The sequence below is a fragment of the Nicotiana tomentosiformis genome, chromosome 11, assembly GCF_000390325.3.
Source record: "Nicotiana tomentosiformis chromosome 11, ASM39032v3, whole genome shotgun sequence".
Classification (NCBI taxonomy): domain Eukaryota; kingdom Viridiplantae; phylum Streptophyta; class Magnoliopsida; order Solanales; family Solanaceae; genus Nicotiana; species Nicotiana tomentosiformis.
This window is the reverse complement of record NC_090822.1, coordinates 95,732,101-95,754,533: the sequence shown is the minus strand read 5'-3', so window position 1 is coordinate 95,754,533 and position 22,433 is coordinate 95,732,101. Positions and strand designations below refer to the sequence as shown.

Sequence of the window (22,433 nt, the reverse complement as noted above, 5' to 3'; positions counted from 1 at the left end):
GTCACGATAAAGCGGGTAAAGGCTTGTACATGGTTATCAAATGAGAAAGGCTAGAGGCTCAAAGGGGTTGACTAGGGATAATGACATTGGTCAGCAATAGAAAACTCAAAAGGGCCAAGGAGAGCCTACAATCACTTCTCAAATCAAGCAAAACTTAGGATTTCGCCTTGAAACACATTCGGGGCAAGTTCTTTACCTTTCGCACGGATACTTGGACTAGCAACAATTTATCTCAACCCTCACGCAACCGGATTGTAAAAGAAGACAGAGTCGAGGGCCCAAAATGACCACATTCAAGTTTAAAGATCACTATGATCTAATTAAACCACTCCGATGATTGCCAAAGTCAACATAAGAGTCACAAAGTCACTAACTAGAGCTATTTATTTCAAAAACCTTATTTCTAATCATAAGCACGTAGTTTAAGTGTGTTGGCGCCAATTTAAGCATGGTTGACTCTTCGAGCATGACTTAGTTAGGTCTTTTTATTGATTACTACTATTATTGTTACCTAAACACAAAAAAATCTAACTCATTCCCTTAAGAAAGTTATCACGCCATCCATCGTTGGGACGAGTCACCCAGTTCACACTAAAACTACCTTTGGAAAGAACCGTGGCATTAAGAAAACCAATGGCTTATTATCTACTAAAACATAAAAAGAAGCTACTAAGCGAAACAAAAGCTAATACACTACTAAAATATAAAAAGAAGTTAATAAGCAAAAATAAAGATAAAGAAGCTAATGAACAAAACTACCAAGGATAAAATGAATCTACATAGTAAGAGAGAGAAGATATATGCATAAAAATAAGAAAAGAGAAAATATCATCAAATTATTACAGGCCAAATGTATCAAAGTACCAAATGTATCAAATAAATTCCACCCTCCCCCGAATAAAAGTAAGTATTGTCCCCAATGTATAGCAAAATAAGAGTAGAAGAGGGAAGAATGAAGAAAATTTCCTATGGCTCCTTGGACATTTCTGTGTCCCCAATAATGTCATCGCCCTCAGGATCAGCCATTTGAATCTCATCATCCTCAAATCTAGGTGTGGCTGGGTTGCCAAATATCTGGCGCACTGCCTCATTAGTGTCAGCAGCAAGGTCTTGCTCTTCAGACTGGCCAGCTGGTTCCATCAGTCACTACAAGAAAAGGGTTTTTAGTGGCAGGTATCAGTGGCGACTCTACTAATCGCCATAAAAGTTAGGAATTTAGTGGCGACTCTAGCGAATCGCAATAGAAAGGTAAAGTTATTGGTGGCGACTATAAAAGGTCGCCACGGAAAAGACACTATAGTGGTAAATTTACCTAGTCGCAACAAATATTTAAACTACATGACAAATTTCACTTTCCCGCTAAAGGAGAAAATTTGGCTCCAAAAGATAGCTCGTTTACTTTTGTGGCAAATTGGTCCCACTATTTGTTTTTATTTTAAAGTTTTAAGGATAAATTAAAATACTAACACTTCACAAATATATAAAGTTATTTATTCTACCTTTTAAAATTAAAAGAATCTGCTCTCAATTCTCAAAAATCTCTCAAGCTCAAAAGGGGAATTGAACTCAAAAGTAGCCCTAACTCAAAAGGGCATATATCGTATCTCAAAACCCAAATGGAACTTCTATCTTCAAAATAGCCCTAAGCCAGAACACAAAGTCGACAAATCCAAGTGACGATTCTCACCCAAATGGCAACTTTTACCCTGCTGCTCTGAAGAACCCAACGAAGGTGTATTGTTTCTTTGATTTTCTGAGGTTTTACCATAGAACATCAGTAAGCTATTTCTACTCAATCAGTTTAGGAATTATTTGTTGCTTGAGTTCAACTTTATTGTTGAAGAAAAGATTCTCATATATATCAGCCAACCTCTGTTTTTCTCTGAATTTGTCCGGTATACTATCTGTAATATCATATATTTTCTCCTTATTTTTTTATTAAATTTTGTTGGGATTATTTTATGTGTAGTCTTTCTAACATAAGAATATTTTTGGGATACAAAAAAGTGAGATTTGTGGGTGATTGATGACTCTATATGGGTTTCTCGCTTGAAGATATTGTAGGATTTCATTCCTCTGATTTTATAATATATATTTCTGAATATTATTAGAAGAGAAACATTTTAATAAACAAGAAAAAACCATTAACTAAACTATTAGTTTCATTCCCTACATTTTATAACATATGTTCTTTCTCAGTATGAGTGTTTGTCTCCATTGAAATTTCATTAACTAATCTATTTTAGTTTTACCGATAAAAGAAAATGATTACATGTGTTAATTTAAAGGATTCTGTATTAAATCGTCTTCTAAACTATGAGTCTTAATGAGAGGCCATTCATGACATTTAAAGTTAAACAAGAGGTTATTCACTTTTTGAGATGGGGAAAATAAACTTAGTCTAACCTTATATGACAATTGAATTAATTTTTTGGGGGACTTGTCTTCTATAAGACCATTTTATGGTATTTAATTATTTTTTAGCATATCCAATGTATTTTCATTATTATAAAAAATAATTGATATCCTATATCCTTGTGTGTGTACGTGTGTAGAATCATTCAGTTCAAACCGTATTTATATAGCCTGTGTTTCCATTATTGATTTCTACTTCTGTAGAATGATTGGGTTCAACACTTGCTTATATAATTGATTTGCTTTGATTATTGATTCCCTTTAGTTGATTAATTGATTGTATTTCTTTTTGTAGAACAGATATGGATAAAAGTTGGTTGAATATTAGGGATAGATGTAACCGAAGGTATATTAAAGGAATAGATGACTTTCTTGGTTGGGCATACAGTCAACCAAATGTGAGCTCTGTAATTCGGTGTCCTTGTAAAAGGTGTAGAAATACTGCGTTTAAGACAAGAGTCTAAGTAAGAATAAACTTGGTGGGAAAAGGTTTTTGGGACAATTATAAAGTGTGGGACTTGCATGGAGAAGTATTAGTAAGAGTTGAAAATTCTAATGATGTATGAAATGTCGAAGTAGATGATGATACTGTTGAAACAGATGATATTCCATAAATGATTCATGATGCTTGTGGAGTTACAAATATGGAGAATATGAATAATTATCAAGAGGAAAGTGAAGAGCCAAATGTGCATGCGAAAAAGTTCTACAAATTATTGGAAGATTCTGAGAAAGAACTTTATCTTGGCTGTAAAAAAGTGTCAAAGTTATCTTTTGTAGTTAGACTACTTCATTCGAAGAGCCTTAATTATTGGAGCAATAAATCTATGGATGCATTGTTGAGATTCTTTAAAGAAGTTCTTCCAGAGGGGTCATTTGTACCAAATTCTTTTTATGAAGCGAAGAAGGTACTTCAAGACTTAGGCTTGAGTTATACCAAAATAGATGCATGTAAGAATAATTGTATCTTAATAGGGAAAAACAGATAACTAATCACTCTTGTGGGTCAAAATCGTTTGCCGAAGTGGAGGAATCGACGGTAAATGTATTTACCACAATCACTATAAAATTATTCGTCATTAATTTATAACATATTATGTGCTTATAAATATTTTTCTCTACTGAAATATATTATAGAGAGATTTTGTTAGTAGAAACAAAGCAGCACCAGATCGAGTTTGGGAGCTCCAACATACTCGTAAGGATGACAAAGGAGAAATTGTGTGGTCGGATCCATAGTTGCAACAAATTCATGTAATTTCTTAGCATCATTACTTTGTTATTTTATTATCTATTTCCTATTTTATACTATAAATTCATTCATAATTGTTGGATCAAGTCAAGAAAATTGTAACTCAACAACAATTTGAAGAAAATGAGCAGCCAATGAGTGCAGATGAGATTTTAGCCACTGTACTTGGCGAACTAACTGGCTATGTTCGTGAAAAAGAGTATGGAAAGAAGCCTACAAAAAAGAGCAGTTTGCAGTAGGTAGACTTATAGGCGAGTATGTCTTCTCAAATGAAAAGAATGTGTCAAGAGATGCAAGAGGAAATGGATAAAAAATTACAAGAAGAGTGTGAGCAAATGGTTGCCGAGTTGAAAAGCAAGCTAGAAGAAGAAATGGTTGTTGAGTTGCAAAGTAAGCTAGAAGAACAAATGGTTACTGAGCGTGCGCGGACGAATTTACAAGTTGACAAAAAGATCGAAGAAAAGATGGATGCATGGCTAATCAGAATGCAACAAGTAGGGATTTCTCTTGAAATCAGTTTAGTGTATATTCATAAATCATGAGCTTATATAGGGATTTCTCTTGAAATTAGTTTTACTTTATATTTATTAAAACTGAAGGAGTTGTCCTTGAAAACATAAGCATATATAAGAATTTCTACTGAGTCCATTCCACAAGTAGCTTTTCTTATTAAATTTTAAATATCAAGAGTTAGTAAGAACCAGTTGACTACTCCAGTTAAAAGCACTAGTTAGAATGTAGACTCTCCTCTTTTAGATTTGGGAGTATATGACATGGTTCTCCTTTTCTATTAATTTAACTTGATCATTTCTCAATTTCCAATGTTCAACTAAACTTAGCACAATATCGAAATTCAAAAGCAAATACTTGGGGACTCCACTGTCCCCACCCTCTCCTTTCACATTCAAGAAAATAATCCCCCCTGCTTTGCTGAGTGTTAAGTCTGTTGACAAAACCAGTCTAGATACTATGGGGACCAGCTAATTACTAAGAAATTCTCAAATTTATATCTGGTCATTTTGGTCCATGGTCCATGTCCCTCTCTCCTTAATGCAGAAGTAGTTTTTTGGTGAATGAATAAATTATTGTTAGGTGGTTGACTGCATAGAGTTCAATTATGTTATTTTATTAACTGGTGATTGATTGTGCATTATAGATGGTTTCAGTAGGTTCCTAGTCAAACATTACGTTGTCGCGTTGTAATTTGGACATAGATTATGTAATACGACTTTGTGTATTCAATTCAATTCGTGCACTATATTCAGATTTATAATTATTTCTTTTGGTTTTGATAACTGAATTTCATAAAGTATCAGTTGCATCTCACACTAATTGACAAGTTTTATTATAATTCAGACTAAGCATCCTTACTCTCTCTCTCTCTCTCTCTCTCTCTCTCTATATATATATATATATATATATATATATATATATATATATATATATATATATATATATTGTGACCGGAAGGTTGATGTTTCCATGCATTATAAAGTTATTGCTTGTGAAATTTTAAAAGGTTATTGCTTGTGGGGTTTTAATAGCTTTTCACAAATACCTTTCTTTGCTTTACTTCTTCTCATTTTTCTCGGCTAATTTTCTCTTCAAACTTACTATATTTTTTGTACATATGCATATATTAATGATGTTCATCTTTATTTTTTAATAGCAAGGACAAGATACTTCAAGAACGAGGAAGTGAAGTTGCTCAAAGAGTAGTTTGAAGATATTTTTATGGTCTTTTTGTTTATCGTAGAAGACATTGGAGTATGTCTTGAAGGCTATTCGTGAAATGACAATGTATAAACATTGACTACTTTTGATTGTGTAGACTTTTTAATATTAAAAAGACTACAATTCAATTTTGAGAATTGTTTTAGGGTTGTACAAATATTTGTAGTTTTATATAATTTTCTAAAACAAAAAATCCTTTTATGGAAAATTTGTGTTGTGACAAAAAATAAGAGCTTATGTGATTATAACCTACTGCCACTAAAAGAAAATATAATTAGTAGCGACATTTTGATGCCACAAAAAATAGAGATTTGGTGGTAATACCAAGTTGTCACTAAAATATAATTTTTAACAGCGACAAAAGTAGCCACCAAAGTTAGGCTTTTGTTGCACCCATAGTCGCCACCAATGATCTGTGGTGATATGAGTCACCACCAAAGGCTAGCGATTAGTGACGTCAGATTCTCTAGAGTGAATTCTAGTGGCAATCCAAAATAAATTTTGTGACGACAAATGTCGCCACAAAAGGTGGATCTTTTATGGCGACCATTATAAGTCGCAACCAATAAGTATCTGCCACTTAGTATAGTCAATGACCACTTGCTCGCCACGTCGTCGCAACGAAAGCTATTCTGTGGTGACAATTAAAATTTCTGTGGCAAATTTTGTCGATACTAAAAGCCCTTTTTCTTGTAGTGAATACAGATGGTGCTGAAGGATATGGGGCAGAATGGTGTGGGTCAAGCAGCATATCAAATGGGAGATCTCCGGCTGTAGCAACCCTGGTCACCACTTTCCGGAGCTTGTCCACTGACTTTTTGCTGGCCTGGGACTTCCTCATCTTCTTTACTTCCTTTCCTAGCTCTTCAATCACTGATCCATGTTGTACCAAGGTATCTGTGATAGTCTTCTGATTTTCCAAAATTTTCTTCAATGTCTCCTCAATGTCAGAGGGAACATGTGATGCATGTGAGGTAGATTGCGATGCAACAGTACTGGACAAGTCAGACAGCTTTACAGTGGCTATCTGCATCCAATTGTTGAGACTCACCAATGTCTGGGAGACTCGCAGTGCAGATAGTAGATGAGGAGGCACGGGCACTAGCTTCAAAGCCGAGGTGGGAGCTGTGGTAGGAGCTGCAGTAGGGGTTATGGAGGAAGGCGTAGGTATAGTTGTGGCACTGGAGGAAGGCTCGGCTGAAGTGGATAGAACATCAACTACCTCAGCAGCTACCATAGCTGGCTCATCAGACTGGCCTGCGGTGGTAGGAGGTTGAACTTTCTTCTTCGGATTGTTCGCATCCATCAGTGAGTACCAAGTAAAAGGCTTCTTCGGCTTCACCTTTGTGTCATAATCTCTGGGCTCTACCCTTACATCCATGAGATATTTTGTAATAGTGTTAGGGTATGGGTAGGACGAGTCATCTTGTCGAGAAATCACTGAGATGTTGGCCGACATCACGGCGCCCACATTGATAGGCTACTCGGCCATAATAGAAGCAACCAAAACTGCCCGAGGAATCGAAAGGTGAGTCTCATTTTGGCTCGGGTCCAGTCTGCTGCAGACAAAGGTTTGCCACCCCTTCGCCTTGAAACTCAGAGTGTTTCAGTGGATAGGAACCCCAACGGCAATCCATGGTGGTGGTGGTGGCCCTGGTGTTGCTAGAATCTCCGCTAACCAAGGTTGGACTGCGTCTCCCAGTGCAAACTTCTCCAAATACTCCTTCGGCTCAACATCTTCAAAGCCCAAGTACGTGTTAAGTGTGTGTTCATCAAACCTCACTTTGAGGTTATGCACTTTGGTCACCTTTGTCCCCTTTTTGATATGCGCCACATTGGCATAGAATTCCCGGACAAGGTACTCTTTGACATCTACTACACTCTGAATGAACCACATCCACTATTTGCATTCCCTGAACTGCCTCAAAATGGATGGATTGTATCTCTCTAAATCTTTCAACAGAAACTGTCGCTCAAAGGTTAGCGACTTCGCTGGCCACCATGTACGAAAGCTGGTGAAGGCATCCAAGCTAACAAAGCAGTCCTCCCTAACCTCTTTCTTCTTCGATCTTTCAAGACCGGAAGTTGTGGCATCTCCCCCTCTTCCGTCATTGGGGATATCCTGAACTGGTGCATCCCGTGCCTCAAATAGTGGTGTAGTCGATGGCTCTAAAGCCTGACTAGCACTTTTCGATTCCTCGGATGTGCTATGAGATAAGGACGACTCGTCCCTGAGTTGGTATCTCCCAGCCTTGACTGTATGGCCAGCTGCTCCTAAATAGAGGGTGAGTTTCCATCTGATGCTTTCCTAGACGGGACATATGAGCTCGTCTCGGAGAGATCTGCACCTCTCTATCTGTCGGCTGCACCTTTCTTTGTAATTGTCTTTTGTTGGCCAAGGGGTAAGACACTCTTGCGTCGACCCCGAGAAGGTTCATCTCTTCCTTTAGATGTGTCACCGCATCTTCTAGATCGAACCATTGTCTGTATCAAGCAAAGGTGATTGTTAGTTGCTATTCAATATTAAAACATACACAAGATATATGCAAGTAAGCTATAAACCAGAGGACACAATGAGGGTACACTGTTGGAACATGCTTGTAGGGAAATGATGTGCGGTCCGCATAATTTTTCTTACGGCCGCATATGAGGACTTGCGGATCGCACAATTTTGTTGTGCGGCCGCAAAAATGAAGTGCGGTCTACATAATTTCACTTGCGGCCGCACCTTTGAAACCCAGAAGATTCCAACTCTCTAATGACAGAGAATTGGTTGATGTGCGGTCACAACATGATTTTTGTGGTCCGCACAATTAGACATGCGGCCGCACATTGGAGTCAAAAAGTATAGACTCTCTGATGATAATAAAAATGCTATTCTGTAGCTGCGATGGAAATATTGCAATCCGCATATTTTATCTTGCGGCCGCAAATCTCTTCTTCACTAATGCTTCCCTAAAATCAATCTCTGCAGACCGCATGAATAGTTCAATTTTTTTCTATCTAGATTTTTCAATTTCGTGCACAATTTGAGATGGCAAATGATAGAGGCATGAAAATATGTTGACCCATTCCCCATAGAGCATGTATTAGTTAACCCATTACAGATTTACCCATACATGGATCCACAATTGAATTCTAATGACAAATAACCTAAAAATAACTAAAAATCTACAAATGAAAAGAAAAAAATTACCAAAAAATTAAAGCATATCAGATGAATGAGTGTAATGAGTGGCTGATCAAAGATGTTGTGTGTGTTGACAAATGAAATCACCAAGAAATTGCAAAAAGGCATTATTTTTTTGTTCAGAGAGTGAAAATAAAAACGTAATTGTGGCCATAATCCTCTATTTATATAACTTGGTTTGCTAAGGGAAAGAAGGGCGAGTGCGGTCCCACATTTTCATGTGTGGTCCGCACTCTGTTACCTGAAGATATCCTCTCAACACTTCATCTGCGATCCGCACAATTTTGTGTGCGGCCGCAGATTTCAAGTATGGTCGCACATCGACCTTTTCTCTGACAAACTAAACTTCAGAGAGTTGACATTTTCAACCTCTCATTTGTGTGGTCCGCAAGCTAATTGTGCGGCTGCAATGTTCTTTTGCTACAACACCCAAAAATGTGTGGTCCGTACAAATCAACTACTCCGAAATTCTTGCAACACTTACCTAGATTTCTATCCATAATTCCTGCAAGTCACACCCAGCCCTGTATCACACTTCAAATCAAGTTAGAACAAAAATAACACCTAATTACAAAAGAAAAAAAGGAAAAAAAAAACATGGGGTGCCTCCCAAGAAGCACCTGATTTAACGTCGCGACACGATGCAGAATACCATCAATTGAAATAAATGACCGCCACAATGTGGCTATCTCCAACCTTCCCCAAATAGTGCTTCACCTGGTTACCATTGACTCAGAATACTTCAATGTTTTTGTTCTTCAAGTCTAATGTACCAAAAGGTGTCACATCCACAATTTTAAAAGGACCACTCCATTTAGACTTTAGCTTCCCGAAAAACATCCTCCACCTTGAGTTAAACAACAATACAAGATCGCCCCCCTTGAACTCTTTGTTCCAAATGTATTTGTCATGAAGATATTTCATCTTTTCTTTGTACAAGGACGAACTTGCATAAGCATGGTACTGGAACTCATCCAATTTATTTAAATGTGCAACCCTCAAGTTAGCGACTATATCCCAATAAAGATTCAACTTCTTTAGAGCCCACATGGCCTTGTGCTCTAGTTCTACCGGAAGATGATAAGCTTTTCCGAACACCAACCGGTATGGAGACATTCCGATAGGTGTTTTGTAAGCCATCCGATAAGCCCATAATGCATCATCAAGTTTCTTGGACCAATCCGTCCGATTAGCATTCACTGTTTTGGACAATATACTCTTTATCTCCCGATTGGAGACTTCCATTTGCCCACTAGCTTGTGGGTGATAAGGAGTCGTGACTTTGTGAGTAACACCATACTTGCTAAGCAAAGTGTCGAAAGCCTTGTTGCAAAAATATGACCCCACGTCGCTTATAATAATACGTGGAGTACCAAACCTTGTGAAAATATTCTTCTTCAAGAAAGCCACCACACTTCTCGCCTCATTATTGGGTAAAGCAACAGCTTCAACTCATTTGGACACATAATCAAATGCGACCAAGATGTAGGTGTTTCCACATGAACTCACAAAAGGGCCCATGAAGTCAATACCCCACACATCGAAAATATCAATCTCCAAAATGGCTGTGAGAGACATTTCATTCTTCTTTGAGATTCCACCAGCCCGTTGACATTCATCACATCTTTTCACTAGCTCATATGCATCCTTGTAAAGAATGGGACAATAGAAGCCGCAACTAAGCACTTTGGCTGCCGTTCTTGCTCCACCATGATGACCACCATATGGCGAAGAATAACAAGCCACAAGAATTTCACCTTGCTCTTCTTCCGGTACACATCTTCTAATCACCCCATCCGTACAAATCCTGAAAAGGTATGGTTCATCCCAATAATAATCTTGACAATCCCGTTTGAGCTTCTTCATTTGGTTTGAAGATAACTCATCCAGAATGATTCCACACACAAGAAAATTTGCTAGATTAGTGAATCATGGAAACTTTTTCATTGAAATAGCCAAGAGTTGCTCATCGGGGAAGGAGTCATTGATTTCAAGTCCATCATGCGGCCTCCCCTCATCCTCCAAATAAGACAAGTGGTCTGTCACTTGGTTTTTACTCCCTTTTCTATCTTGGATGTCAATATCAAACTCTTGCAACAAAAGAACCCATCTCATCAACCGAGCTTTGGAGTTCTTCTTGCTCATAAGATATTGAAGTGCCGCATGATCCGTGTGGACAATGAATTTTGCACCCACCAAATACGGGCGAAATTCTCAATTGCAAACATAATGACAAGGAGCTCTTTCTCTGTAACGATATAGTTGACTTAGGCACTATTCATGGTCTTACTAGCATAGTAGATTGGATGAAATTTTTTGTTGATATGTTGCCCAAAAACAGCCCCAACCGCTACGTCACTTGCATCACACATGAGTTCAAAAGGGACACTCCAATTTGGAGCGGTAGTGATGGGAGTAGTTGTCAACTTGAACTTCAACAATTCAAAAGCCCTCATGTAATCATCATTGAAGTTGAACTTAACATCCTTCTAAAGAAGCTTGCACAACGGTTTCACCACCTTAGAGAAATCTTTGATGAAACGCCGGTAAAACCCCGCGTGGTCCGCACACCCTTCACCGAAGTTGGAGGTGGAAGTTTAGAAATCACCTCAATATTTGCCTTGTCAACATCAATTCCATTCTTTGAGATTTTGTGGCCAAGGACAATGCCTTCCTCGACCATAAAATGACATTTTTCCCAATTAAGCACCAAATTATTTTCTTCACATCTAGCCAATACTTTACCCAAATTTGCAAGACAATCATCAAAAGAATCCCCAAAAACCGAGAAGTCATCCATGAAAACTTCAAGGTAGTCATCCACCATGTCCGTGAATATAGTCATCATACACCTTTGAAAAGTCGATGGTGCATTGCACAAACCAAATGGCATCCACTTGAAGGCGAAAGTACCATAGGGAGATGTAAAGGTTATTTTCTCTTGATCTTCCGGAGCAATAAGAATTTGGTTGTAGCCTGAATACCCATCAAGAAAGTAATAGAAAGCACGACCAGCTAATCTATCGAGCATTTGATCTAAGAAAGGAAGTGGAAAGTGATTCTTCCTTGTGACTTTGTTGAGCTTGTGATAGTCCATACACATCCTCCGTCCGGTCACCGTTATTGTAGGAATCAACTCATTCTTGTCATTGGTGACCACTTACATGCCCCCTTTCTTTGGGACACGTTGAATCGGAGAAGTCCACGAACTATCGGAGATGGGGTAGACCACCCCGGCATCCAACCACTTGATAATCTCCTTCTTGACAACTTCTTGCATAGCCTTATTGAGTCTCTTTTGATGTTCAATTGATGGTTTGGCGCCATCCTCCAACTTGATCTTATGCATGCAAAAGGCATGGATTATCCCTCGAATATCCGCCAATGTCCACCCAATAGCCTTCTTCCTCTTTTGCAGCACCTCCAATGTGGAATCTACCTGCATGTTAGTCAAACAAGAGGAAAGAATAACCGGTAAAGTAGAACAAAGGCCAAGAAATTCATACCGAAGATGTGGAGGCAATGGCTTCAACTCCAAGGTGGGAGGCTCTTCAATAGAAGGCTTTGTAGGAGGAGTTGTCCAATTTTCAAGATCCAAAGATAATTTTCGGGGTGCATAGTTGTACGACCCCATTCCTTGCAAAAAGTTCACACATTCCATGAAGCCATCCATCTCGTCATCATCAAAGTTGAGAAAGAAGTACTCCAACATATCACCAACATTGATTGTAGCACTTGTATCATCAATAATAACATCGATCACCAAGTCCACAAACGAACACATCTCATTGCTATTTGGTTGCCGTATGGACTTGCACACATGGGATATCACTTTTTCATCACCAACCCTAAATGTAAACTCTTCGGCTTCAACATCACAACGAGCCCTCCCCGTAGCAAGGAAAGGTCTCCCAAGAATAATCGGCACTTCATAATCAACCTCACAATCTAGGATGACAAAATCCACCGGAAGAATGAATTTATCAACACGAACCAAGACATCTTCAATCATTCCCAAAGGCATTTTCATAGTACGACTGTCCGTTTGTAATCTCATAGAGGTGGGTCTTCGTTGCCCAATCCCAAAGTTTTAAAAACCGAATAGGGCATCAAATTGATACTTGCCCCAAGATCACAAAGAGCTTTAGAAAATTCAGCACTTCCAATTGTACAAGGAATCGTGAAAGCACCGGGATCCTCCAACTTAGGAGCCATTGAATGCACAATTGCACTCACTTGATGAGTGACTTTGATAGTTTCAAAATTTATTGACCGCTTCTTTGTCACGAGATCTTTCATAAACTTGGCATAACCGGGCATTTGTTCCAAAGCTTCAACTAATGGCACATTGATTGAGAAACTCTTCATCATTTGAATGAACTTCTTGAATTGATTCTCACAATTTTGCTTGGCAAGTCTTTGAGGGTATGGAGGTGGAGGCTTAGGCAATGGTGCCTTAGCCTTTTGCACTATCGGCTCCGATATGTCAACAATGTGATCCCTAGACGGTTTCACCTCCTCTTGAGTCTCTTCCACACTATTATCAATATCAATCCGAACTTCATCATTAGGTTGCACAACATTGTTTGGGAGCTCTTCTTTTTGTACCACTTGCTCATCATCCACAAGTTTCCTTTGACTTGAGGTCGGTGCATTCCCACCTCTTCCACTTCTTATAGTAACGGCCATGGCATGCCCCGTGTTGTTCCCACCCTTTGGGTTTACTATCATGTCACTTGGTAATGCCCCCTTAGGACGAGAATTACTTTCTTCCTGCACATAATTGTCCGCTCAATTTTGCATTTGTGGACCCTTGGTCCTCCTCTGGTTCACCATCATATTCACTCCCTCAATGGCATTGACTTGCTTGGAAATTTGCACTTGATTTAGTTGGGCCTTTGCTAGTTGCGTCATGGTGGTTGTCAACTCAGTAATAGCTTTTCCATGGTCTTGCAACTCTTTGTGAAGGTGGATCATGTTTGGGTCACCTTGTGGAACATTTGCCCGGGATTGCTAAGCCGATGACGTTTCCGCCATCTCATCCAAAATCTCACACACCTCCGCATAAGGCATAGTCATGAAGTTTCCACCGGCAAGTTGATTCACTACACATTGGTTGGTTGTGTTAATCCCACGGAATCATGTTCTCCGTCATATCATTGTTCGGACATTCCTTAACCATTGTTCTATAACGTTCCCATATCTCGTGTAGTGGTTCATTTGGCTCTTGCTTGAATTCCAAAATCTCATCTCGAAGTGTAGCCATATGCCCCGGAGAGAAGAAACTTAGAAATAAACTTTTCCGCCAACTCATCCCAAGTGTGAATGGAATGGTTCGCCAAACGTTCCAACCAATCTAAATCTTTCCCCCGCAGAGAGAAAGGAAAAAAGCCTTAGCCTCAATGTATCCTCGGAAATATTTGTTTATTTGCTCCCCCAACAAGTATCCACAAACCCCTTCAAATGTTTGCATGCATTTTGAATTGGAGCGCCGGTGAAGAAACCCCATTGCTCAAGCAAAGTGAGCATCACATTTGTGATTTAAAAGTTGCCCGCCCTAATACGGGGAGGGACTATTGCACTTGCATATATTTCATTGGGTAATATCTGGTATGGAGCCGCTTATGGTGGAGGTGGTGGTGGAGTGGGGACATTGCCATGAGGCACTCGGCCTCTTCTATTGACTTGAGGTTCGAGAAGAACCTCATCAAGTTGCTCATTCTCGACATCCACATCCCCCAAAGGAAATTTTTTGAGCTCATTGTTCGCCATGGTTGTACCTACGATTTCTCACACAAGTTAGTAACACGGAAGGAAAAGAAGATATTCCAAAAAATACACCCAAATATATAGCTAACACTGTTTTAACTCCCCGACAACGGCGCCAAAAATTGATGACGTCCACAACACACCTCACTAAGAGATAAGATACGGTCGTATGCAATAATAATTACCCAACTATGAGTCGGGGTCGAATCCACTGGGAGTTATAAATGGTGTCAGGAGTATATATTTGAAGCAAGTGAATGGACTACCTAAACTGCGCTTCCATAATAGAGTTTTGATTTCTACTTCTACTATAACTCTAATGATTGTAAGTTAAGGTAAAAACCTAGAGATGAATGTTTTTGATATTTTTCCAAATAACCTAGGTGCTTGCCTAATGGTATAAAGACGTTAACACTTATTTTGTTGATTGTAGTATATTATAGCTCTCAACTCTACGTTACCCACTAAATACCTCTCGGTCAGAGAGTAATTTTGCTCAATTTAGATTTTTCAAGTCCAAATGTGTATCAAACAAAATAGTTGATATGAGCTCAAGTCGGGTTCTTACTATCTCTAATTTAAACCCTTTAATTAGCCTAATCAATCTCTCAATTAACCCAATTCCTTGTTAGTCAAGTTATCCTAGACTAGGTCTCTCTTTCTCAAGTAGAGACTAAATCTAATAGGCATGAATCACTATTTGCAACCATTAATTCTAAAATTGAAGCATGCACTAAGCTAAATAATCAATACTCAATCATAAACAAGCATTAAATTAATCACCCATAAGGTTTACACACTAGAGTTGGGTCACAACCCTAGTGAAAATATAGTTACTCATAATGGGTATTGAAGAGAATAAAGAAGAAAAGCTAATTAAACCCATATTGAAAGATTAAAATGATGAAATCTAATGTTAATACACCAAAATAATGTAAAACTTCCTAAAGTAGTAAAAAGAAACGGCTACAACAACTTTTAAATGTTCAAACTTCACCTAATTTTTTGAAAATCATATATTTATACAGGGCCAACAATCGCAGACAAAAATACCCCTCGGGAAGTTCTGCGAACGTACAATTTCATGTGCGGTCTGCAGATTTCTTCAGCTGGCAGAAAGGTGAGTTATGCGACCGCATTTTGACCTGCATCCGCACAATTCTTGTGTGGTCCGCACTTCACAAAGGCTCCAAGACTTGTTCTTCTTGCATATTCTTTGAACTTTGCATCTTTGTCAGTAAAAACCCAGTTCTGTGGCTGCACAATTCATGTGTGGCCGCACATTGCTGAAAGTCCTGTTGGGTTTTTCTTCTAGGTTTGCGGCCGCAGATGGAATTCTGCGGTTCGCAATTTCTTCTACGTCCGCAGAATTCCTTCTGCGGATCGCACATTTGTGCTTTTATGCCTTTTATTGCCTTGTTCTTCGGAACACTCCTTTTTGAGTCGGATTTCATCTCGGAAGACCAAACTTCCAGCATTCCTGCAATTTGCATAATTTTATTAGTTTCGGGAATACAATTCAATACTTTCGAAATAAAACAAAAGCTAAAAGGTACTAATAAGCAGTCAAAATCCCCACTTATCAGATGTGCGGGCACACTAGGTTGGACAAGATTAGAAATGAAGATATTCGGGCGAAGGAGTGTGTGGCCTCCATAGAGGACAAGATGTGAGAAGCGAGTCTTAGATGGTTTGTCCATGTGAAAAGGAGAAGCCACGCTCCAGTTAACAGGTATTAACGGTTGGCTTTGGCGGGTACGAGAAGAGGTAGAGGGCGGCCTAAAAATTATTGGGGAGAGGTGATTAGGTAAGACATGGCGCGACTTCAGCTTACTAAGAACATAACCCTTGATAGCAGGTAGGAGGGTGTGGAGGTCGAGGATTAGGGTGGAAGGATAGCGGGTAGCCGGGCATTTTTCTGATCCTTACCGGGTAGTTTAGGGCTAGTATGGTACTATCTTGTCGTTGTTCCTAGATTGCAAGTATTACGTCTATTTCTTACTATCTTCCGATTCGATTTTCTAGTATCTTGTCGTGGTTACTGCTTGTTGATATTGCTAGTGCTATTGCTTTCTTCCATTTTTTTTTTTAGTTCTTATATTGTTGTTATCATTTTCTGGCTATTGTTGTTGATATTTCATTGTTTTCTATTCATCTTCTCGAGCCGATGGTCTTTCGAAAACAACCTCTCTAACTCCCCAAGATAGGGATAAGGTCTGCGTACACGCTATCCTCCCCAGTTCCCACTGCTGAAATTTCACTAGGGTTTTTGTTGTTGTTATTGTTGTTGTTGTTGTTGTTGTTGTTGTTGTTATTATATAGTATTATCCGATTCATAAGGATAGAAATAAACCGCTTTATGCTAAAAATGAAAATGAGCAATAGTCATAAAATATTGTGTCATCTTTCTTCCATTTTTATTAGTTTGATATTGAATTTTTGAAAAGAAAAAAAGTACTTTCATTATGATTCATTATTAATACACAAGAGTTTTTCTTAACTCCATTTTTATGCCACAGAGATACTGAATAGAAGGGTTTTTTTTTTAAAATTTTCCACCATAATTTTGAAAACGAACGTTTAAATGCCCTTCAAAAGTAAATAAATAGATCTGAAACATATAAAATGCGATTAATCCCTCCGCGGTCCAAGCTATTATTGCGTATATTGGCAAAAATACTGAAGTACAACCTTAGAATGTTCGTTTGTTCAACAAGTGATACTTAAAAAGTTTTCTAACTTTATGTTGTACTTGTGGGTATAGTTTAGATATAACTTTGACTAAAAGCTCCAAAAAATGTAAAAGATATAGTATTTTAACCAAAAGTATCATTTTGATACACGACCGAAATAATCTAACCTATCAATTTTAATTGAAATACACAAGAAATTCTTCCATTGTACTTTGCAATAGAATTCTTTAGACGTAGGAAGAAGCGCTTTCAATTAGATATTTTTTCTTTCCAATATATTGAATGAATAGATTCCATTGCAATTTTGAATGTGGAATAAATAGGTAGAAGCAATAAAGATTTTTTTGAGTTCATCCCTAGCTTCATTTCAGAATAAAACATTGTAATAACTTGAGTCAACTTTAAATAACATTTCTAACACCTAAAAGTTGGGTCTTTAAATGGGTAAATTAGTAAAAATTTACCGCAATTGGTTTTAACACAGTGCGCGGGTAAAAGTTACCCTTATGAATGTTTTTACTTTATTGGAATTCAAATAAAAACTTTAAATAGTAACAAAAAAATATCTCATCTTATCTTCTCTCCACACAAAAAGAAAAAGAATGTGTAACTCTAGTTTTGTCTATGCCCTCTTCTAACGGCTCTTCCTCAACCATTCTATATCTAATCATCCGATACATTTTTACTGCCGGATAATCTATCTATATCTATACTATATTAAAAGTACGAAAGCCCTTAGCGAAATGTTATTTGTCTTTTTTACCTTTTAAAAATAGATTTCGCATGTGAAAAAATTATAATTTAAGTTATATTCCTAAAATTTAGGACTTTAAAATCAACTAAAATTTTAGTTATCAAATCTTTCTTTATTTGAAATATTTATGGAGCCTTAATATTTAGGACCTTAAAATCGATTAAAATTTACCTTACATAAATTCTTTTCTAATTGAAATATGTAACATAAGTAGAATTAGTAGTACTAAAAGTTGGGAAAAAATTAAGGCTAAACGTTGGTTGCCACTACTTGTCAAGAAGACGGGTAAAAAGTAGTCTTGGGACATAAAATTTTCATCGCAAACTAAGTATAATTCTTTAATGTTGTTTTTTCTAATATGGTATTTTGAGATCAACTAAATTTATTTTAAATTAAATTCTCCTTATTTGATCTAAGTTCTTACGTTTTAAAATTTTGAAATTAATTAAATTTAACCAAAATTAACTAAAATTTAACCTTATATAAATTATGTTCTTATATGAATAATGTATAATAACAATATAAATTCCTTCCATGCTACTTTTGTATTGTATATATGCACTATAATATATTTTCATATTAAACTTGAACTCCTTTCCTTCACTAGCTTGTTTAAATATCCTTTTTGAATGTATTTTTCTAATTTTTGTTGCACTTTGGTTTTGTGTTCTTCGTATTTTAAGGATTACGTATTTTTGCTGAAACTGAAAAAGAAGTATGATAACTTACGAAATTGAAGTTATGATACTATAGATTTGAAACAAATTTTAAGTTAAATTATCGACTAATGATTGAGTACTTTTATGATACAATTTCTTACCAATATTCATGATCATCTTCAAGAACTTACACTTTTATTTTATAACTCAAGCATAATTTTTAAAATAAATTTATACTTATCGAGACAAGATACCACACCGATTAATAGGCGCATCGCGCGTACCTGGAGACTAGTTTAATAAATTATAGCATATCATGTACATTAAGTTTAACTTTTAAGTTTCTCAGCTCTAAAGACAATTACATACTGTTAGGCTGTTAGCTTTTAAACAGATAGTAAAGTAAATGATGTGTATAATGTCATTCTAAACAGCTAGAGTCTTTAATGGATTTAATATAATTGCGCATTGCAAATTAATGATGAAGTTAATGATTTTGCGCTGAATACATTGTGGAAAGGAATAAGAATAAAAAAATTATGAATTCTATACGGCAAAATCCATATAATTAAAGTTAATCCAGACATGAACATAATATTTTACTGCTTTTACTTTCATTTCATTTTCAAAAATAAATATTTGAGGAAATGGTTATCTTTGCAAACTTTCCCACATAACTTCGAGTGAGCTAAGTGCATTTTTTCCATCTTCAAGCGCAATGCAAACTGGGGTTTGATTAATTTATAACATAATAATTAGACATAATTACCATTCTTCAGCTCTTCTGAGAGTAGTTCAACTTGGTGAGTGTTCACTGCAAGATTAGGAGTTCCACATTCCAAAAACTAATACAGAACTAAAGTGTAATCAATGGCACAACAAATCATTGTCCATAAAGTAGATTCACTAAACAGAAAATTGGTGTCGTGAAGATTCCAATATCATCAAAATTATCTTGCAAATCACCAGAATAAAAGTAAAATTTTCATCTACATTAAGCTATTCTTCATAAGAAACAATGGGATATTTTCCCAAATTCAGAATGGCATCCTCACTTGTCATCGGGCATGCTCTTAATGATGTCAGAATCACCTGAGTTTTTGGAGAAAATTAAGAATACTATGATCAGAAAAAACTTTTTTAAAGTATATTCAAAACCACTAAAGAGTCGAGCCAGAATCTCACCTGGGTCAATGATGCTCAGACAACAGACCCTGAAATATTTACCACAAGCCGTTCCCAAATCTACATTGTCTGAAACAGGAAAGAGTAAAGAGATATCAGCATATAATTACAGAAGACTGGTATGATACTACCGATCCAAAGATCACAACCATGAGTGATGAACAAAAGAGAATGAACTGCGAATTAACTGCAAGTAATTCATCAACTTAAATTCTTAAAATGGACAATGTGACAAATTGTAATGTTCTATTCAGCTTGATGTTAATCCTTCACAAAATGCAGAAACAAACTAGCTTTTGACCTTGAATAAGAGGAATAAAGATGGCTCAGGAATTAAACGAATGCATCAGCAACCACCAACGGGAGTAGATTTAATATGGTAAATGTCAATAAGGCTGTGGTCCACAACCAAAAGTTAGTAGTCAACCTCCTTTTCGTTTTTCTTTGGAATTATAGCAAGACTACAACTCCAGCAGAGTACAGGCCCGACATTCTTCTTTGCCACACCAGGCTTTGTGTGTGGCAGAAAGGTTCGAACCCATGATATGGGAGTAACTCACACATAAACTGACCTGTCGCAGTTATCATATTAATCTTCACACAAAATAGAAACTACATACTTATTTTCTGGACTAAGGGTACATGGACAAGAGCTCACAGAAGAATGCATGAGCCACCACAAAGAAAACAAGCAGATAATTCTTATGCCAATAAACTGTAATGAAGATCTCCACTGACCAAGCCGTATATTTTTAGGAACTTTTTTTAAAGGTTTTCATGGTTAATAGTTTATTCTCACCATACATGTCAAGTACCTTTTTTTGAAGACATGTCAAATACCTCTCCAGTTGATATACATATTTTGTTGCTTTGTACACCCTTAATTTCATGCTTAGTTATATCATAAAATCAATCCAGCAATCATTAAAGCTTAAGATCTATGCTTTCTGAATCCCATAGAATCATGACTTATGAGGCATCTGTCTTTTACCAAGCAGTAATCACATAGAACTTTAATAGACCATTCTCAACATTTTGGAAAAACAAAAGGTACTAAAAACCAAAGTTACATAATTCTGACTCTGGCAAGACGAAGGTAACCTATTAATTAACACCCACACAGTCAACCTCTCTACTCCTTGGGAGTAGAGGTAAGGTCTGCGTACACATTACCCTCCCCAGACCCCACTAGTGGGATTTTAATGGGCCATTGTTGTTGTTGTTGTACAGTAAAAACAGCAAACTACAATTAAAAACATTTCAACAGCACCAAAAGAAGGTTCAGATATCTAAAACCATACAAACAAAGAGATGTACTTACTTCCATTGTAGTGGTGGACTCCAACTTTAGCCAACATAGCATAGTACTCTATCTCAGACTTCCTGAGTGGAGGGCAGTTGTTGGCAATGATGATAAGTTTTCCTGTAATTTATCAAAGCAAAATTTAGAAATCCATGTTACATAACAGTCTAGACATTTCCTTCATAACAGCAGAAACCCATAATCTCTATGATTCCGGAAAACAAAAGTCTTTTACATATATATAACCAGCACCATAACTCTCATTATTCAATCAACATACCGTGCCCACAAATAGTTAAATCACTCATTGAACATTTTCTGATAATTTCTTAACCTAAGCAAGTTTTTAGTACAAATTTGGACCATTTCTCGATCTGTGCAACACATCCTTGGGCACAGACCATGCTAATCTACTCAGTGTCGTTGCAATTCTAACCTAAGCAAGCTTTGAACTACCACAAGCAAGAAATTGAAATATATGGGATCTAACCCTAGACCACATTTCTTGTCAAATAAAACCCATGTTTGACAATCTACATTTTTGCATAATAATCTGCTAAAAGAACAACTTTTTACACTGCTTTAATCAAATATTAGCATATATTTACAGCTGCAAAGCTCGACATACAACTAAAATGCAACAAAAACAGCCAAAATAACAGTACACGAATCAAAAGAAGGTCAAAAAAGGCTATAGGAGCTAAGCTAAAAACTAACCTTTGGAGTTCCGAAGGGTCTTGAGAACAGTCTTATAACCCAAGGTGTATTTGCCGCTCTTCATAACAAGAGCCAGCCTATTGTTAATGCTTTCATGAGTCTTTTTCTGTATTCACAAAAAAAGATGTCTTCAGACCAATCAACAACCCCAAAAAAAAAAAAAGAGGCTGCATTTTCTTGATTTCATTATTAACCAGAAATAAAAAGAGAGAGAATCTTACGGTTTTCTTGGCGGCAACCATTTTGGCTCTCTGCTAGGAAGAAGCAAAATCCGTCGACGGTGCGGCGAGATAACACCCTACTGATGGTAGAGGGAGTGTTCTTTTTCCTAATATAACCACGGGACACTCCTCGAGTTTGAAGAATAAGGCTAGGGTTTTGCAAGACCAACAGATTATGGGCCTATTGTATTGAAAGTCTTGGGAGAAATTCAAACAATAGCCAAATTTATAAGTGGTAATTGAAAAATAGCCACAGTTTTAAAAGTAATCGAAATTTAGTCATTTTTCATGTAAAGTTAAATCTTAACGAAAATACTATTCAAAATCCAAAAAATATTCCAGCATAATATACTGGAGTTTCAGTATAATATACTGGACTTCCAGCATAATATATTGGGGTTCCAGTATAATATACTGGACTTCCGACATAATATGCTGGAATTCATACACAGATGCTCCAATCTCCAGTATATTATGCTAAAACTTTTCGTGTGTTGGAGTTTCAGCATAATATGCTGGAAGTTCACAGGTGCACCAATCT

At 37.0% G+C, this 22,433-nt stretch overlaps 2 protein-coding genes and 1 non-coding gene across 3 annotated transcripts; all 3 read right to left on the bottom strand.

Annotated features, from left to right (window-relative positions):
- Positions 1–5,648: 5,648 nt before the first annotated feature.
- LOC104121508 (uncharacterized) lies at positions 5,649–8,898 on the bottom strand. Its single transcript, XM_009633520.4, has 2 exons — positions 8,598–8,898; positions 5,649–7,885 (listed from the first exon to the last, which is right to left on the bottom strand). The coding sequence occupies exon 2, from the start codon at positions 6,858–6,860 to the stop codon at positions 5,991–5,993; it is 870 nt and encodes a 289-aa protein (XP_009631815.1). The 5' UTR covers positions 6,861–7,885; positions 8,598–8,898; the 3' UTR covers positions 5,649–5,990.
- Positions 8,899–19,352: 10,454 nt separating this feature from the next.
- Positions 19,353–22,052, bottom strand: LOC104121507 (large ribosomal subunit protein eL30-like). Its single transcript, XM_009633519.4, has 5 exons — positions 21,893–22,052; positions 21,672–21,777; positions 20,973–21,074; positions 19,652–19,720; positions 19,353–19,558 (listed from the first exon to the last, which is right to left on the bottom strand). The coding sequence occupies exons 1-5, from the start codon at positions 21,911–21,913 to the stop codon at positions 19,518–19,520; spliced, it is 339 nt and encodes a 112-aa protein (XP_009631814.1). The 5' UTR covers positions 21,914–22,052; the 3' UTR covers positions 19,353–19,517.
- LOC117273713 (U6 spliceosomal RNA) lies at positions 21,306–21,410 on the bottom strand. Its single transcript, XR_004503740.1, has one exon. It is a non-coding gene; the product is annotated as a U6 spliceosomal RNA (small nuclear RNA).
- Positions 22,053–22,433: the final 381 nt, after the last annotated feature.

Excerpts from the sequence above, each read along its gene's own strand:
- LOC104121507 (XM_009633519.4), bottom strand. The coding sequence starts at position 21,913 with ATGGTTGCCGCCAAGAAAACC. Across the intron at positions 21,778-21,892 it reads TGGTTGCCGCCAAGAAAACC|AAAAAGACTCATGAAAGCAT; the intron begins GTAAGATTCTCT and ends TTGTGAATACAG. Across the intron at positions 19,721-20,972 it reads AGTCCACCACTACAATGGAA|ACAATGTAGATTTGGGAACG; the intron begins GTAAGTACATCT and ends TTCCTGTTTCAG.
- LOC104121508 (XM_009633520.4), bottom strand. The coding sequence starts at position 6,860 with ATGTCGGCCAACATCTCAGTGATTTCTCGACAAGATGACTCGTCCTAC.